Source organism: Dunckerocampus dactyliophorus, chromosome 4 (assembly GCF_027744805.1).
Source record: "Dunckerocampus dactyliophorus isolate RoL2022-P2 chromosome 4, RoL_Ddac_1.1, whole genome shotgun sequence".
NCBI lineage: Eukaryota > Metazoa > Chordata > Actinopteri > Syngnathiformes > Syngnathidae > Dunckerocampus > Dunckerocampus dactyliophorus.
The window spans coordinates 1,710,989-1,730,682 of record NC_072822.1 but is presented as its reverse complement, the minus strand read 5'-3'; the positions used below and the strand labels follow the sequence as shown (position 1 = coordinate 1,730,682).

The following is a 19,694-nucleotide window of genomic DNA, read 5'->3' as shown; positions in this document are numbered from 1 at the left end:
GGAACCATGGTGGCTGTGTATCATCACAACCCTGAAGATAGTAAAGGAAGCTGACCTCTTGAGCACAATACCCCCCATTGTTGGCACTGTGTTAAAGCACAGGCAGAAGGAGGGTGATTGGCATTCCTCTGATGCCTTCAATGGCTTGTTGCCGTGGCCAGGAGACGAGCAAACACCGCCTTACGTCTTGTTGAGCTTTCACTCTGCTCTCTGTCCGTCAGTGTGTTTGCTTGCTTTGGGCGGAAGCCACAAATGTGTCCCGTTTCGGACCTCCGCCAAGGTTTCATTGCTTGCCCCATTTGAAAATCCTTCAGAGAGTCAACTTGGAGTAGTCTGTGTACAGCTTGTATAGCAGTATATGTTTACTATCCACTAAAAATGAGTCAACACGCGGCTATTGTCGTCTAAATATCTGACAACACAAGGGAGTAGTAAGGTCATTTGTGTCTGCAGTCAAGCGGGGTGGAGGTGGTCTGGGGCCGCCAATACTGGGAAGCTGAGGTTCACTGAGGGGAAACACGAATTCCAGCATATACTGCACACCTGTAAGTGATGTGCAACTACTAAATAACCCGCCATGGGGCCAAAGAAAGTTGCGAGTGCCAGCATTTTGATAAACACGGTAAGAAACGCTACGCAGTTCCATCGCGCGACGATGTGCAGGATCAATAACTTCCATCCATTTGTCATTGAGAATTATTTCCACATTGTTTATGCATGCACAACTATAATTCTTCTTTATAAGATGTATTTTTGTTCATTTTTTTCTGTGTCTGGAATGGATTATTTCCAAACACACACACGCACTGTTTTTGTGGGATAATAATCAACCACGATCTTCCTTCCTCCAAGCAGTGCTGGTTCCTGTTCTATCTCTCTCTCTCTCTCTCTCTCTCTCGCGCAACCCTGTCGTCGTGGTTACCTTTCCACCGATACACAATGGCGCGGCGGTTGCGTAACGTTTGTGGCCCACACTGCATTGGAGTGGGCCGGGAACACTCGGAGTCGCCCTCCCACACTGCACTGAATGGAAAGCTTGGCCACACTGGGGGAGTTCTCACAGGATCATGTTCGACGACACAGAGCGGGGCTCGCCGCGGAGACGACCGCGACTGCTTTTGGGAATTGACATTTTTGCTCAAAGTTGCGCTGTGGGGTCACTCACAGGCGTACCTAAAGTTGTGACAAGTATGACGGACGTAATCAAGCGCCAGTCGAGAAAGTTAATGTTCAGTCAAATAATGGTTGGTGTCGCTCTCAAGCTCACGTGCCTTTTCCTTTATTAACCCTTCCAAGGTCTGCTTTACTTCCCTGCTTTGTCAGCACAGTGTTGTGTTGCTGGCTGACTACTGAAATGTTGAGGAAGTAGCGTCTTGTCTGCAGTGGTGGGTGTGTGTGGGGGGCAATATTGAATGAAACTTTTTATTTTTAAGGGAGAAAAAAATGCAAAGCTGCATATCCCTGTGTGAAAAAGTGATTGCCCTCTAAAGCTAATAACTGCTTTGGCCACCCTTAGCAGCAACAACTGAACACTGACATTAACTGAGGCAAGTGAGGCCTGCAGTTCTTTGGATGTTGTTGTGGGGTCTTTTGTGACCTCTCACATGAGTCGACGCTGTGCACTTGGAGTCATTTTGGTTGGCCGGCCACTCCTGGGAAAGTTCACCACTGCTCCATGTTTTGGCCATTTGTGGATAATGGCTCTCACTGTGGTTGGCTGGAGTCCCAAAGCTTTATGGATTTCTAACCATTTCCACACTGATAGACCTCAATTAACCTCAGTGACATTATGCTTTAACCTCATGGTGCCAGTAACGTTACACTGATGAGGCAAAAGTATGCTGTCTGTTACATGTGAGTCTATCTTACATTAGTTATGTCTAAGACGGCTTATTTTCTATTGTTATGTGTACTATATTGGTTAATACAAGTGTAAACATAGGGGTGTTATTTCATGTCTGCAGAGTTCTCATAATGGTATAACATGTGTTTAGAGGGTCATAAACAGGTTTTCTATACTCTAACTACAAAAAAAATCCTTTTAATAATATTGAAGACTGTGTAATGAAGTGAAGAAATTCACTTCTCGCAGTTCGGCCTGGAACCAATTAACCGCCATAAACAAAGGACGACTGTGCTAGTTAAAAAGTGATCATATGATCAAAAGAGAGCTGCGTTTTCCTTTCCACTTTCTCATGCACTCTACATCATTATTAAAAGCTGACAAGAATAATTTTTTAAAGAAAAAAAATTAAATGGCTATACATAATTACTTTTTACATAATATGTCTTGGGGTGCATAATTGTCGGGCCGATACGAGGTAACTATGACGTCATACCGATAAATCGGATAACATAACGTTTGCTAGAGACCTCTGTGGCGTCACACCGGCTGCTCAGAGTGTGTGCCCAAATACAGGTGCTGGGCACCTTGCCCTCTTGCTGGGCCATGCCAGGTGGTTCTCCTGACAGTAGTGATGTGTTTGTAGTAATGTTGTGACATTTGATTAGGACAAACCAACAGGTACAGTTGGTCACACCCTAATATGTTTGAGTCCTTCTTAAACTACAATCTAAATGTTAAAAAAGTAAATCTAAAAGAGTTAGCGGCTTTCGGTATCGTAACGGTCTTGAGAAGCAGAAAGTTATCAGTATCGGTTTGAAAAGATATCATGCATCTCCAATATGTAATGTGTAACTATTTTTCCTCTTTTCTATTGTTTTTAAGGATGCTTCTCTATTTTTCTTCATGCAAATGAGGTACTTCAGCCTATCCGATGATCGCCCCAGGTACCAGTGGAGCGGTATTGCTGTTGTAGTGACAGTAAACGATGCCACGTGCATGGCATCCAGACCGGGGTTGATGTCCCATGAAGACGCCGCTTTCCCCGCTGTCGTCTGCCTGACATGATGATGACTGATCCCATCAACCAAAGCCTTGAGCTGCAGAAAATCGGCTTTGTCACCAGGCTGACACGGCCAGATTATAGCACCTCGCTTTTATCAGGCAGCCGAGATGTCGACCTGTGCTTAATGGCAGCCGTTGCGCCCGCTGGAGGGGCGGGGTGTGTCGGATTTATCCGGCAGATGCGACGCAGCGGCGTACATTAGGTATTTTTCCCAGATTACGACTCTGTGAACAGCGGGGGGGTGCATGAAGTAGATGCTGCATCTTGTCATTAGGCAGTGCCTTCAAATACAAACCACTTGGTGTTGTTCACTATCACGCTCCGCTGGAAGTGAGATCACACTCATTGTGCACCCCACCCCCTCCCCTCACCACCACCACCAGTGTGTCATCCATCATCAGCCTGCATCAACTGACTGATGAACTATTTTCCTTCTTCTTTTGTGTGAAGACAGCCAGCCAGCTTGATATTAACACTGTGCAGCTTTTCAACACCTTCTCCTATTTCTACAGTATCACCAGCAGCCAATCAGTAGCAGCGTGACTGTAGCTGGAGGAGCTGCTGATGCTGCCTGCCTGCTCGTGTTGTTTCTCCGTCCGAGCACGGGTAGTCTCTGAAAACCGCTTTTATGCCATACAAGTTTGATACTTTTAAGCGTCGGTGTGCATTTGTCAGAGTTTGGCTATGGAAGCGGACGTGTTGTCAAAGATAAAACACCGGCAAATGGCGACAAACAGCCAGTAATTGATACGCCCTTAAAAATAAAATCCGTTTTTGACACACGGCTTGCTCCCCGAGCTTGACGTTGACGTTCGCCTCCAATTTCGTTTTGGCAATAAAAGTGACTTGTAATTATTAGATGAGGTGCATCTCCAGAATGCTCCCTTTCTCTCTTCAGTTGCCATTGTTCACTGGTGACGCAATCCAGGTTTAAGCCCTAAATATGCCTCACACACTTACTTCAAGTATAAAATGTATAGGTACAGTAAAAAATAAGTTGTAGTTACAGCATAGAAAACCCTTTTATGACTTTCTAAATACAATTCCTGCCATTATTAGAGCCCTCGAGACATGAAATAACACCCCTACAGTCACCTTTACACTCATATTACCCAGTATAGTAGAGTCATTTAAGACATAAGTAAGACTCATGCTCATGTGTGTTTCAATAAATGTCTTCCAGATGTGTGGGCAGGAAGTGACGTCAGGGAGTACAGCCACAACAGTATCCAGTTATGATGATGACTATTATTATTATTATTGTTATGTTATTATTGTGCGTGTTGTATGAGATAAATAATTCTAAAATAATAAAAGCCAGTCATTGGCAGTCCAGTGTGGTGCTTGTCACTCGTGACACCTAGTGGCCAATGTAGGCTAATGTAGTGTTGCCCTACACCACATGTGTCAAACTCGTGCCCTGGAGGGCCGAGACGCTGCAGGTTTTCTCTCCAACCAGTGTCTTCAGCAGGTGATTTAATTGATGAGCTCCTTCCCTCAAACTGAAGGTGTTGATCATTAAAATCACCTGCTTTAGTGACTGGCTAGAAAGAAAACCTGCAGTGTCTCGGCCCTCCAGGGCACGAGTTTGACACCCCTGCCCTACACTGTATTTGTATTTTAGTTGATTTAGAACATTTTTATGTGTGGAAAATGCTTAATTTGGGACAAAAATGCGTAATATTTGCTTAAATGTGCATTTTGTGGACTAATAGTAGGTTGTAGTCAACCACGAAACAGCGATCATTTCCTAATTAACTTTTAAAAAAAACGCAATAGAGTGAGGGAGCGGTGTACGGTGTACATACATTTGATTTTGTATTCACCTGAACTTTGTATACAGAGAGAGTAATTGTGTCCCCTCCATGTGTTTCCCTCATCCAATTTCCAACACTTATTGACATAAATGTTATTTATTTATTGATTTATTTTACTAAATCTAGACTAAATTGTTTTTTGTTTTTGTCAACTAAAACTTTTTTGGGGGGAGTTTTTGTTGATTAAATCTGGACTCAAGTAGGTATCGCATACGGAAAAAATGACAAAAATGTGACTAAAACAAGAAGAATTTTCAACTAAAAAGACTAAAGACTAAAAATGAAACTGCAGCCAAAAGCAACACTGCTGGGTGTAGGGACGTCGCCCGTAGATCTGTGCCCATCCACCTCCAAAACACTGGAGTGGGGACGTCTGAGGCTTATTTAAAACTGGTGAGGAAGCTGCGTTGCATGTGAATTGAGCAAGTGAAGGTCTGCTCTGCAGAGAAGCATGCAACAGGTGTGTGTCCTGTAAACCTGACTATGGATGCATTGCTGAGTCTGTTAGCGGCTGCATTGGAAAGTGTTAAGTAATGCAACATGCCCTTTCCCAGCACCCCCCCTCCTCTGTTCAGTTTTTTTTTTTTTTTCTTTGTAGAGGTGCAAGTAGGCCCTGTCTGCGCTTTAAAGCACAACAAAGAGACCTGCGGAATTCGACCCCGCTTCCTGCTATCTGGCCTGAGAGGAGAGCTGCTCTTGGGAAAAACAGCCTCCCCGCCTCTTGTTTGTTAGCCCATGCCGTGAAGAGCTCTTCCTCCTTATTTCTGCCCCGTCCCAGCAGCATTGTGTCCTTGAAGTACCCCCGAAAGAGAAAGGGGGGGGATTCCCCTGCGTGCCTCTGCTCGTAAATAAACATCAGACCGACGGTCTTGCAAAGATGCAACGGCATTAAAGCGTCACCAAGGGAAAGGCAGCGTTTTAGGGATTGGGCTTCTCTTTGCAAAGACAAAAAACAGCTCACTTGGCCATGTGGAAGCAGCTGGTGTTTTATGGCGGGAACCACTTTCCTTTCTTTCACAAAACATGGGAAAAACTGGATTTTTTAAAATCATTGTTTGATGATCCCTATTCATTCATCCGCATTAAATTTGACACTACAGTCATCGGACTGATCACTGGTGGTGTTGAAACATCATACAGAAGAGAGGTGGCGGAATCCATCCATCCATCTTCTATTGCTTAACAGAGATCGGGTCGCGGGGGAGCAGCCTAAGCAGGGAGGGCCAGAATTCCCTCTCCCCAGCTACTTCGTCCAGCTCCGCCCGGCGGCTACCGGTCGGACTTGCCCTGAACACCTCCCCAGGGAGGCGTCTGGGAGGTGTCACGAGACACCCAGCTCACAAGACGACGAGGCGATGCATGAGATTGGGTCCACAAGAACGAGACAACATGAGACTTTAACATACATTTTTAATTCATTTAATCCCAGACATTTTTCAAAAGACAACCCCTTCAGTAGCGGCCATTTTAGACAATTTGGACTGATCTTTCAAGGCACACAGAATATTGTGTTCTACGGTTACGTAAACATGGAACCTACCAAAACAAACATTAGACTCCCAACTTTCATCAGAAAAAAAAGTTTGTTGCTACCTTTTTCCCTTCTTTAACCAGCAGTAGAACATAGGTACGTTTCAGGAAAATATCAGTTCCCAACTAAAAAATGGACCAAAACAGCTTTTTATGAAAAGATACATTTCATGCGCTTTAAAATGTAACAGCAACAGCAACTTTCAAGTAGGTTGCATCTACTTGTTTATCTATCTTCGCATGTGCTTTAAAATGTACCAGCTGATGCTATAGGCAACCTCCTGATGGTGTGTATTATTTATTCACATTCAAGTAGTGTGCATCTACTGGGCGGTCTACCTCTGCGTGCGCTTTAAAATGTCAGTTGTGCTTCTCAGCTGTCTGTGTGAAACTCCTGCATGTTCAGCTTGTCGTACTGTTGTTTACAATGAACTCATCGTGTTAACACAGGCCGAGCAATTTGCTCCTTACCACTATTGCAGCATTGGTTCTGTTGCTGCTGGGTTGTGCAATATACTCATTCATAAATGACCATATGGTCAAAAAGAGCAGGGGTTTCATTTCCACTTTCTCATGCACTCCAAATGATTATTGGAGTTCAGAAAGTGAGTTTTCTCTGTCCTTCTTCTCTTTGTTAACATGCATTTCAAATACAAACCAGCTGCTGCATTTAAAATCCTCTGACGAAAGCTGCTATTCTACCGTGGGTCTTGCCACTGAGGGGAATTTACACAACAGCAACCACGCCCTGTCACAGCTGGTAGTTACGTCAGTGTGGATGCAATCAGTCATGCCTGTTTAAGCAACACACTTTGGCTCGTTAGGTAACAACGGCTCCTTGAGGCAGAAATGGCTATTTTATGTTGTATCAGATGGGTGAGTTAGATCAGTCAGCGAGGAGCTATACGTGATTAACTACTCGACTATTTTCTTTTATTATCCCTGACCTGTCTGTAATACCACCAGCTCAGCACGCCATGTACTTTCTTGTTAGCAAACAACGCCTAGACAAGCCCTTTTCTGTTCCCAGACCTGAGGTGGGTCCAAAAGCAAGACTGCTTTAACACCGAGGATGCTCGAGCCAGGCTTGGAACAGGAGCTGGAGCTCAATTACCAGCTAACGGCCGCCTGACAACTGCGCTCTCTCTCGTCTTGGCACGGCTGCAGGAGGCAGATAATAGCACAGCGCTTTTTTGCCAAGGCAGGAGCCCTTGTGCCAGATATTTGCCTGCTGTAAAAATCTGGTTTTGGAGAATCTTGTTCTTGCATTTGTTGTTTTTTTTCTTCCCCCCCTTCCCATGTGAAATTCGCCCATCTCTTCTTGGCTTGGTGGGCGTTTGCCTCGTGAGTGCTTCACGGCTGCCAGGGCCTTCATGAGGCACAGACGAGCAGGATGTCAGCAGCCGCTACGCACCCGAATAGAAGTGTTCCAATAGCGAGGCTGCAAGGAAACATCTTATTAGTATCTACTATATATTCCGTATAGCATAACTGTGCTAATGTAGCGAAACCACAACGAGGATGGGGCGTGAATTGGAAGCAGACAATAATTGGATAGAGGCTGTTATTTCCAAAAAGTCATGCATAAAAGGTTATGAAAGTAGCTCTTGAAAGCATTAGAAATAATGCAACCAAAGTATCGCTAAATTTCTAACAATAATCCAATAAAAGATGCATCCAATAAAAAATAGTCTATCCAGTAAAAGATAAAATTGGAAAAAACGGGGTTGCCGAATACTATTGGGGTAGCATCATTTGACATCATCATCAGTCAATTTGTGGTGTGAGGGTTAGGGTTATTATTTTTATTTGTTTTTTTTTAACAAACTCTCTTCGGCGCAACCGTAATTTATTGACGGTCCCTTGCATAAACAACCAGCGGTTAGTGCAGCACTTCCTGTGTGAGCAGTGGCGGAGCCAGAAATGTTTCATTGGGGTGGCCGTTACTCACACGGGGGTGGCAGTAAGTTGATAGCTGAAATGTCTAGATGACCATGGGGGTGCCACAGCCACCATTGGCCGCCACGTAGCTTCGCCGCTGCGTGCAAGCCCCCGGCACCGTGACACAGCAGTCCGGGAACAGTGAGGGGGAACTACCGCTGTAGCTACAGAGCCAATTATCCGACGTCCAACTGAAACTAACTTCACCACGGTACACCGCGGACATGATGTCTGCATGGTGGTGTTGTGCCTTCTTGTTCTAAGCTGGTGGCGGGAGTCGAGTGGCAAGCAGCTTTGACGTGCATTACTGCATCTACCATGTTGGGGTGCTGCCAAGAGTTACAAATGCTAAACGGCAACCGGATCGGCCCAATGTCGTGGCGGGAGCCGATATTATCCGATCTTCAAAATACAGCGCATTGGCAGCCGATCCCGATCCTGAAGATCGGATCGGGACATCCCCACTACTGATTGCACAGTGGCCGCTCGCCACAGCGGGGTCAGGCAAACACGGTGCACATACAGCGCTCCACCACCTTGGGAGGAGATGTTTGGCGGAGGTTTGCGCTGTTGAGTGTTGTTCTTTTTTAAAAACACATCGTCCTTCATTTTGTTCGTCATGATGGGACATTCCTGGTGGTTGACTTTGATGCTCTAACGCCCGTGACTCACAACGCCGTCCTCTCTCTCTGTTGTCCACAGCGGCCAGTTTGCGGTGGTCAGACGCTGCCGTCACAGGAGCACGGGCGTGGAGTACGCCGCCAAATTCATCAAGAAGCGCCGCAGCAAGTCCAGCCGCCGAGGGGTGACCAGGGAGGACATCGAGCGCGAGGTGGACATCCTGAAGGAGATCCAGCACCCCAACATCATCACGCTCCACGAGGTCTTCGAGAACAAGGCCGAGGTCATCCTCATCCTGGAGCTGTGAGTGGCCCTTGGCCCGAAGCCCTGAGTAGTGCTGAGTCAGCAGCGCTCAGCCCAGTGACAACACACCAGCAAGGCCATTTATGTTTACACGATATTTAATACTGCAAACTCCTTTGGAAAAAAACCAAAAGAGCAACGATGAGGTTTCGAGCCACACCTGCTAGACCGCATTCCTGAGAGGCGATGACATCAGAAAAAAACCCACAGTCCAAGCATACAGTGGAGGCATTGTCTCATTACAGTGTAAATGCTGTGTTGAAAGCGACGTGCTGCATTTAATGAAGCAATTTAGTGTAATTAAAGTCTTGCAGCACGCTGCTTTAACACAAAGAAACCGACAAGGAGCCTCACCTCCTACTTCTCATGCTGCCACATTCAACGAAACTAATATTTAATGCATTCATCTTATCACTTGTCTGTGGGTTTTAATCATTGTGTCATCTCGGGACATTTTTGACTTGCCAAATTCGACTCTCAGGGCTCCTGCAACACATCTGCTTCAAGTACACATTCCCCCTAAAAAATACCGCCTGCAAGTCAACAAGCTCACAAGGTTACACCCTCACTGGTGGATGAAAGGCTGTTTTTTTAACTGAAATAGAATCCTGATGTCACGCGAAAAGGACAGCATGTCACAAGAATAACAATAACAATCTTACAGGGGCAAAATCGCAACATATGACCAACAGTCGTAAGGTTTTGAGGATAAAATTGTAATACATGAGAAAAAGTTGTGAGGTACTCCGATTAAAATCATAATACGCTCCTGATCCAAATTTTAAAAGCAGTTGAAAAATTGCAAGAATTTACATTTGGCACTGTTGGATCTTAAGGAGGTTCCAAGTAAGCAATTTATTGCAAACCCGCATTAAAGTGAAATGAGAAGTTTAAGACTCAGAAACCCCTCTAAAATAGAAATAAAATGTTCATTCAGCCAATCAGGACACAGCAAAATGGGCAGCTTCTCTCTTAGCCAATAAGGACTGTTGTGGCTCTACATTTAGCCAGCTATTGTCTTCTATGGGTTCCTAACATGCTCTACAGGCACGTAAACACAGACAGGTGGAGCGGAGCTGCACGTGTCTTCAACATGAGTGTACAACACCTTCTACTGGTAGCAGTGGTAAATACAATAACAGACGCACGCAATAGAGCACAGATAGATCGCTCTAATACACCACAAGAACGCAGAACACAATGCGCGTTTATACGCTGTCTAAAAAATACAAAATTGCACTTTAAAAAATCCAGGCAACAGCGAATCCGCGAAAGGTGAACGGCAATGTAGCGAGGGAAAGCTGTACACACAAAAGTTGCGTATGAGTATGGCTAAAAGCAGTCATAATTGAGCTGCACATTCACGCCTCCAGACCTGCCATGTAGAAATGAGCTCATATCACTGAGCAGGAACAGACAAACATTTGCAGAGTTGCATTTAATTATGACTTTGTAATATTAATACTTCATTTCCTTCAATGGCTACTGTCTTCTTGTAATGTTCAAAACACTATTCCTGTAATTGTGACTTATTGAGTAGTGTGGTAATGTTGCTCCCACCAAAGCGAATGTTGCGTTGCATTAAAATGACCTGGTAAAAGTCCTACTCCATCTGACTAAATCACAGCTACATTTTGGATGTGTGCGCCTCGATCAAAGATGGGCTAATCAGGGATGTTTTCCACGTCCTCGTTCTTCAGCTCCCTTTGTCACACTTCCTCTAGGGAGCAGGCTTTTGATGTTAAATCATCTTCCTTTTTATCGTGTCACGATGACGAAGAACCTCATACGCAACCATGTGAGCGTCACAGGGCCTGTCTCATGCCAGGCCTTTATGGCATAATCTTGGCAACCAGCCTTTTTTATGTTTGGACAGATTAGCAGAAAGGTCACAGCCCTGGTAGCGATTAGCGAGCGGCGATACTGGAATTAACCGGCTTAATCGGGCCTAATACGAAAAAGTCTAATGGAATTGTGGTGCGTAAAAGGTCCCGTGTTGTATTATTTAAACAGTAAGCAGCACAACACGGTGATAACATGAACTCATTCAATCCCAGATGTTTTTCAAAAGACAACCCCTTCAATCGCGACTGGACTGATGGACTGATCTTTCAAGGCACACAGAATATTCTGTTCTATGGCTATATAAACATGGAACGGACCAAAAGAAAGAGTAGACTCCCATCTTTCATCAGGAAAAAAATGTTTTTTCCTACCTTTTTTCGTTCTTTAGTAATCGGCAGTAGAACATAGGTACGTTTCAGGAAAATATCAGTTCCCGACTAGAAAAGGGAGAAAAGCAGCTTTGTTGTTTTACATCAAAATAACAATTATATACACCATCAACTATTTACAGTTTTCACATTTGGAACTGAATTATGTGTGTGCACGCGTGCACGTGTGTGTGCATGCGTTAAGATTTCCCTAAAATGTGTAACCTTCTGCACACCACACTCCTCCACACACTCTCACTTCCTCCTTCCTGTCGTGTGTGTTTTTTCCACACACAAGCTCTTATCAAACGCACTTCTACCGCCTTGTGGACGTTTTTATGGCTTAAAATTGCTCTAGGGTGACATGCATTGTTGCGTAATCACCTCTTTTTGCTTCCTGCACAAAAAAACGCAAAAGACGTATAAATCCGTTGTTGGGATTGGGCGTTGGGGTTTATAAAACCGTATAAATACGTCTTTGGTATTGAATGAGTTAAGGAGCGGGACAGGAGGACACGAACGTCAGCAACACCAGCAGAGCTATGTGAGCTATTGACAAGGTTCGCCTAGTCACAGGTGCAATTTTAAGATGTGTCGCGAAGCCTGTATTTTTAAATTTCTTTTAATTCTAGCTAGGGCTGTGTTGGAGGCGGTATTATGTCCATGAGGAAGGAGGTCAAGAAAAGCGATTGTTTGAAAGGCAAAGGCGTGCATATTTTTTAATCTGGTCACCATCTGAATAACCTTGTGCATTAAACGCAAATAATCCCGGTGTTTAACATAATGGGGGCGCGTGACAGCAAGATTAGCATGGGGCTTCTTGTAGATAGAAGCGACCACTTTTCACTTTAATCAATAAAAGGGGGCGCCGCGCTGGAAAAGGGGGGAAAGATATGTATGCGTGTAATCTTTGACCTTAATCCCTGCATTATCTATGCTACAGTTGTAGTCAGCTGCACCAACACCCGTACAATGTAATGCATCTCATGATATGCTAACCTTTAAAATTAAGACTTTTAAAATAGTCTCCCTTTGGGTGTTTATTTAGTGCTCCGGGCTTTTAAGATGTGTAGCGAAGCCTGCCGGCATCATGTCGATGAGGTTTTTCCTTCATGACATCACAAAGAAAAGCGCTCGACAATTGGGTTCTGAATCTCTTTGTGGTAGACGATTTGATACGCATCAAAATACACGGGTTACGGTATGATTAAAAACCACTATATTTTCAAAACAGAACGATTCGACACAGTGTACAGACTATACGATTCTACGGTATTTGTTGATGTAGACGTTAATCTTGCATTCAACAATAAAGAAGCCAGGTGTATAAAAGTGTCATTCAAACAGTATTTTCTTATGTGTAAAAGAGCACATCATATTCCCAAGCATGCTGTAAGGCCGGGGTGTCCAACCACACAAACTTTCATGATTAAAAAAAAAAACATTGAATAAAAAACTTTAAAAAGTGTAAATAACTACATCAAATTTTATGTGAATGGATTTCAATTTTGGCAATATGGGCCATTATTTCATTCCAAAAATAATATACAAGTAGGGTATTCTATAGTTTTGTATGTTTATGTTTTTTGTTGCAAGCGACAACCTGTTCACTTTTTTGACGGCCCTTGAACGCACCATCTAATGTTCTCCCATGCTGCACAGATAGTACTGTACTATAGTGGTGGTTTTTTTTTGCTTTCACCTCACATTTGGTCACCGGTTGCTGATACTTTGTGGGAATGCATTAAGGTAAGCTTTGATGACCTTATTGAGTGGTAATGTGCATATTTGTTGGTCAAGTTCATTCATGCTAGCAAACAGCGACGCTATGATCTTCTCTCTGGAAAAAGTCCAGGCTCGTGCTGGTGGATGATGGCTCTGTATTCATTTTGTGCTTTTAATGTGATATTGTAAAAAGGTCAAATAGATTGCTCTAATGTACGCTCTACAGCTATTTACATCCATTCTCGTTTCCAGTCACGCTAAGCTATGGTGCATGCGCGACAATTCTTTGGCCGGCAGCCCAGGCTCTCGTGTTTAAGAGGCGCACTGTCAACCGGTTGCTAGTCCTGCAATACCCGGCGCATGCCTCTACCATCGATTCATCTAAGGATTTATGGCTCATTCTTATCGATCCAGGAGGCGGCTACCGATCTCTCCCTTGTTCAAAACCCTACTCGGCACACATTACTGTTCAAACAAGGTCATTGTTGCATAATAAGGGACCTTTAGAAACAGTGCTGTCCAGAAACGTCTTAATGAAGCGTATGTGCTTTTTTTTCAGTGCAAATGATGATAGCACTTAAACAATCCCTAATGCAAACATCTTCTATCCTGAGTGTTTTGGTTCAATGAGCAGTCTAAAGCAGTGCATCAATAGCAGAGCTGGTTAAAAGCTCGTATAAATTGACTGGACTCTAATGCACATGGGTGATTAGATTACCTCTGCTCAGCTCCATTAAAAAGAGATTTATCGCTGCCTCTCGGCCAAGAGATCTCGTGTTTTCATTCTCCATCTTTTGCCTCCTCAGCGTGGCCGGAGGCGAACTCTTTGACTTCCTGGCAGAGAAGGAGTCGCTGAGCGAGGAGGAAGCCACTCAGTTCCTGAAGCAGATCCTCGATGGAGTCTTCTACCTGCATTCCAAACAGATCGCTCACTTTGACCTTAAGGTACCTGCGTGCAACACCAGACTGTTTGTTTCCTGTGCGCTCAGCAGGCTCTTTGTTATTTACATTGCACGCTCTAATTCCCTCCGACTGTGCTTACATTCCATTCTAAAGCCACATACAGTCGTCCCTCGTTTATCACGAATAATTAGTTCCCAACCGGACCACGAAGTAGGATTCACTATTAATAAATGCAATATTTTCAAAATTATGGCATAGAAAACCTGTTCAGGATCTTCTAAATATGTTTTTTTTATCATTATTAGAGCTCTCTAGACATGAAATAACACCCCTATAGTCACCTTTATACTCCTGTTGCCCACTATGGTAGATATAATCAGAGAAAATAAAGACATTACACACTAAAGCATAACATAAAGATAACAGCATATTTCCTGACGTGGCTATTGTCCCATCATTGTATTGTAATGGCGCCTTTAAGTGACTTTACACTCTTGTTATCCAATATAGTAGACATAATAAGAGGAAATAAGCCATTTAAGATGTAAATAAAACTCCTGCTCGATAAGTGTCAGAGTACATGTTTTTCCGGACAGGAAGTGACGTCGGAGGTTCAGAGTTGAGTTTTAGCTTGTCGTGGGTCATGGCCGCAACAGTAGCCCGTGTTGTTATTATGATTATTATGTTATTATTATTGTGCCTGTTGTAAGATTGTTCAAACCTGCAACAAATGCCTCTTCTGGACATCACGTGTGGTGCAGGCCTCACCCAGCAATTACTGACACCTAGTGGCCAATGTACAATACTACATTCACAATTAGAATGCTTGTATTTTAGTTCATTAAGCCATTTCTATGCTTGAAAATGCTTAATTTAGGCCAGGAGTAAGTACAATTTGCTTCAGTCTCTTGGCATATCTACATGGGTTGGTTTAGAAAAAGTTAACGTAGCCCCCGCGTCCTTTTGGTTTTTCAGTAGACGCCCCTCGGACACCCCTGCTGTATCGGCATACAAGTGTAAAAAGAAGTTGATCACTGTTGGCAATAAGATAAACAAATAGTGCTAAGCAGCCTGGACAGACCCGTAGCTTCACCATTCTTCTTCTTCTCCTTTGGGCTTTTCTCTTCAGGGGTCGCCACAGCGAATCAATTGCCTCCATCTAAGCCTGTCTTCTGCATCCTCTTCTCTCACACCAACTACCTTCATGTCCTCTTTCACTACATCCATAAACCTCCTCTTTGGTCTTCCTCTAGGCCTTCTGCCTGGCAGTTACAAACTCAGCATCCTTCTACCTATATATTCCCTATCTCTCCTCTGGACATGTCCACACCATCTCAGTCTGGCCTCTGTGGCTTTATCTCCAAAACCTCTAACATGTGCTGTCCCTCTGATGTACTCATTCCTGATCCTATCCTTCCGAACCACTGAAAACATGTTTCTGGGAGGCTTGTGTGACTCCCAGTGAAAGGAATTTGGGCAATTCTCTCTCAAGGGCCATTTAAAAGAAAGAATATTTTTCAGGCACTAAGCAGAGGTCAGAGAGAAGCGTTGCCCACCTCAACTATTTCATGCTCTCTCTGAAGGTCAGCGTTTGCTCCTGGATGTGAACCAGCAGCCTTTTATCGCATTTATGGCCACTTTTTTATTCATCCTCTATTCATTGATCGCCAGCTGATGAGCATGACTAATGTTTTTAAGTCCAACGTCAAATTATGGTTATGCACGGGGAGTCGGCAGCAAAAATGACGGCAAGATGCGACTATGCAGATCACTCTTTGGTGTTTATTTGATGATGTGACCGAGCATCTCAGCTGTCATTGTCATTGATGGCTTGTTCCCGACATGAATACAGTATATATGCCGAGCAGGGTGCCGTTGGAAAGAGTCCAGACTTACTTTTGTGCTTGCAGACCATAAATCATGTGTATATTTTTGGAGCAGGACATCATAAAAGCTCCATGCCCGGCTGGCCAAACGCTTACCAACCCAAGCTTTTACCAACCACCGCAGTCGGGGTCCACATTGATTGACCTCTCATTTACTGGCCGTCTCAAATTAAACCTTTCACAGTTGATCCAGTCTTTCCATTTGGCATTCTTTGTCATGCAAAATCCTTGACCTTGCAAAAACTGTATGAGCACCATCCCCATCTATGCGTCGCTTCTGTTGCGTGCGTCGACAAAGAAATCCTACACGTTATCCTTGGCTTGTGTTGCTTTTCTTTGGCTAACAGTGACAGTCTGCAAAGAATCATTCTGCAAATATTGTCTGTCTTTCTTTCTTTCCCTCTGGCTGTCTTTGTAGCCGGAGAACATCATGCTGCTCAGCCGCTCAGTGCCTCACCCGCGCATCAAGCTCATTGACTTCGGCCTGGCCCACAAGATCGATTTTGGCAATGATTTCAAGAACATTTTTGGAACTCCGGAATTTGTAGGTCAGTATCCCACCAGGTGCTCATGTTTGTTGCTGTTACAAATTGGCTTTCTGTCTGGAAGCCTTGTGTGGTAAGCATTGAAAGTCCCCCCTTTTTAAATAAACTCCTGAGCTTCAGAATGCAAAAGGAAGAAATGGGAGTGAGACAAAAACATCTTTTGAGTAAGCAGTTTATTGCAAACAAGCATTAAAGTGAAATAGGCTGTTCAAAAGCTTAAGACCGCAGTCTTTAAAAGCCAAAATGTGGGCAAAAATGTGGCTTGAATGTCATTTTCTGTCAGGTGTTCACACTGTCATGATCTCCTGATGGCAAAGGTAAAAAAGCTTTCTCTCTTTGAACGCGGTGGGATTGCTGAGCTGCATAAGCAAGGCCTCTCGCAGCGCACCATCGCTGCTGAGGTTGGACGCAGTAAGACCGTCATTTCAAACTTCATCAAACATCCTGAGCGTCATGGAACAAAAAAGTCCAATGGTTGACCCAAAAAAATGTCACCCGCCCTGAGCCGGAGGATCCCGTCGGCCGTCCGTCAAGAGACGGGACCATCCTCGGTCCAAGTGAAGGTTGTTACTGGTGCCGAGTGCAGTCCAATAACCATCAGACAGCATCTGCCAGAGAAGGCTTTTAAGCAGGGATGCTCCCATCAGGGTTTTATGCTGCCGATACCGATCATCCATGAGTGAAATCGGACGATACCGATACGGATCACATAGAATAAGTGTACATTTTTAAATTGGGGGCCGGGGGTGCTGTATAACGGGGAAAAGTTAGGACAGTTCCATGGTCCCTTGACTGTCAGGGGGTCCGAAAAATAGGTAATTATTGAAAAATAAAAAGGGGGTGTGCCCAATGTGATTTTTTTTTTTCATGGGCCCCAGAATTCCTGGTTGCACCCCTGCTATTGGCTATATGATATGAAAAGGGAAGCATAAAATCACCTTCATTGAGCTAAAAGCATATTTGACGTACTTTTTCAAGAGAACATAAAGTATGTCACTGGTGAAACTTCCAGAGGAGGAGATGCCTTCTTTAAGGAGAGCTTGGATGTGACATAGTTTGATGGCGTTCCAGCAGGAGGTCCAGGTGTCATGCAGCAGGGCTCCAAGTGAGAGAGCAGTCGGCAAACCCGCTGTCTATCACTGCATGACAGAGGCTGCCCATCTCGTCCGATGAATTCAATAATTCTTCACGTTATTTGCTTTAAACTTGACTGTCAAGCACATTAACTGCTCTTTACCGCTCTCTGGTATTACCATATCTAAGTTATTGTGGGGAGATAGATCAACCTAAAAGACTTACATGCGAGAACAACGCTAAAAACCCACTGCATTCCAGTATGTGGAATCAAATTATGAAACGGATTGGGTAAGGAGCTCAAACAAAGCACATGAGTGATTTCAAGAAACAATACAAGCAGCTGATGTTGCAAAAGACAAGGAAGAAGAGTCTTGAACTTTGTATTTATGATTATTTATTTAGGATTATACTGATAATTATATATGATTGTTATTTATTATGATTGTGAGAAAACCCTGACATGTATATTACCATACGGATACATGACTTACCACTTTTGTATGTACTAAAAAGAGCACGTGAAATACAGGAAGTGAATAAATGTAATGTATTCTATTGCAACTTGAATACATGTTGAAATAAAATGAAACCATTACGGTACGGGCGAGTGTTGTCCAGCGTTGGCTACATGAGCTGCCGTTTGACTGACCATCACATCTTGAGCCTCTAAAACTCACCATACTCCGTCAAATGCCACATTAAATTAAACGTTTTTAACGTAAATGTATATCCCTCTCACAAACGACAGGTGAGTTCCACACGGCAGACATGTTTGTTTTGGCTTTGGCACGCCTGCGCAGCGTGATGGAAAGTGGGCGGGGGAAGCTGGCTGCAGGCTGAAATAGTACGATCCAGATGTGATCGCCGTTCAAAGCCGCATTTTTCGGCATATGCTGATCATGTGGCTGATATTGATCGATTGATTGGCGCATCCCTACATGTAAGAACAAAAAATGTATTCCAAGGCCTCATCTCCTTCAATGCCACAAAATTGCCCCGTTTGGAATTTGCAGGTGAGCACCAAACGTGGGACATTCAATGGTGCAAGTAATAAAATATGTAACCTTTGACCCACGTTACTGGCATGACATGGAGATCCCACTTGTAATGTTTTCCACACGGAATAGTGGAAGGGGCGCCATCATGGTCCTTCAATGGAACAATGGAGCTGCAAGTCGCGCAGGGGCGTCAAACGGCAGCTGGCTATGTGCAGGGGATTGCAGGAATTGTCGGAAATGGGATGTGGAAAAACTGATTACATTTTGGGGGTGATTCGGATCACCGTCTGGATCCAGGAGTTTTTTAAAGGATTCTTTAACATTGTGAGAGAGGACAATTTTCGGCATTTGTGTTCCACAAAAAATGGTCAGAACACTCGCAGAAGAAAAAAAATACAGGACAAGTTTCCAGCAGGTTCGACTAAATATCAAAAACTGATCCAAAAAATGTAGGATTATTATTTTGGTGTGAATCACACAATGGGGGGGAACTATGGCACCTGGCAGAGGTCTGCGCTCTCCGAGGGCTTCTCTAGTTGGCAAAGCTTTTTTAAGATGTGTAGCGAAGCCTTTTTTTTTTTTTTTTTTTTTTTTTTTTTTGAAGGTTTGTCCCTTCATAATTTCTGCATCTTCAAAAGTGAGGGAGAGGATGCAGTTTTCTCACGTTTGGTGTTCATAAACAGGACCTAGGGACACATTAGACACTGTTAGAACATTATTAAAAGTCACTTTCACCTAATAGGGGATCTTAAACAACACTTTCTTTGCACATTTTCCCCTGCAGCTCCTGAGGTGGTGAACTATGAACCTCTGGGCTTGGAGGCAGACATGTGGTACGTACTGTAAACAAAAACACTGGTTAAGTCAACATTTCATGTACACAATCAGCAACTCTTCTCTCCTTCCTGTCTGTAGGAGCGTTGGGGTGATAACCTACATTCTGTAAGTAGTGCCACCTGTCACCTGTGGCTCGTTTACCCCCCCCCCTTTGTTTGCCCCATGGGCACTGTCACTCACTAAACATCATTTATCATTTAGTCAAGAGGGCTTTTTTGAAGTTGTCACGTTGGTGGTGGTGGTGGTGGTGGTGGTGTGGCTGGACCACTGGAACACTCCGGAGTAGTAGGTGCTAAATCGTGTAAGCGAGGACCGCATTTGTCATTAGGACGAAGCACCTGCTCTGCAGTGTGAGACTGTTAAATGACCTCAAAATTCTCCCTGAAACA

General features: G+C 44.0%; 1 protein-coding gene across 1 annotated transcript in view; it reads left to right on the top strand.

Annotated features, from left to right (window-relative positions):
* Window positions 1-19,694, top strand: part of dapk1 (death-associated protein kinase 1) — a 52,413-nt gene that overhangs the window by 8,041 nt on the left and 24,678 nt on the right. The window contains exons 3-7 of the mRNA XM_054773014.1: window positions 8,900-9,121; window positions 13,866-14,004; window positions 16,267-16,396; window positions 19,253-19,301; window positions 19,384-19,410. Coding sequence (XP_054628989.1) covers window positions 8,900-9,121; window positions 13,866-14,004; window positions 16,267-16,396; window positions 19,253-19,301; window positions 19,384-19,410 — 567 coding nt within the window. The remainder of the gene's footprint in view (window positions 1-8,899; window positions 9,122-13,865; window positions 14,005-16,266; window positions 16,397-19,252; window positions 19,302-19,383; window positions 19,411-19,694) is intronic.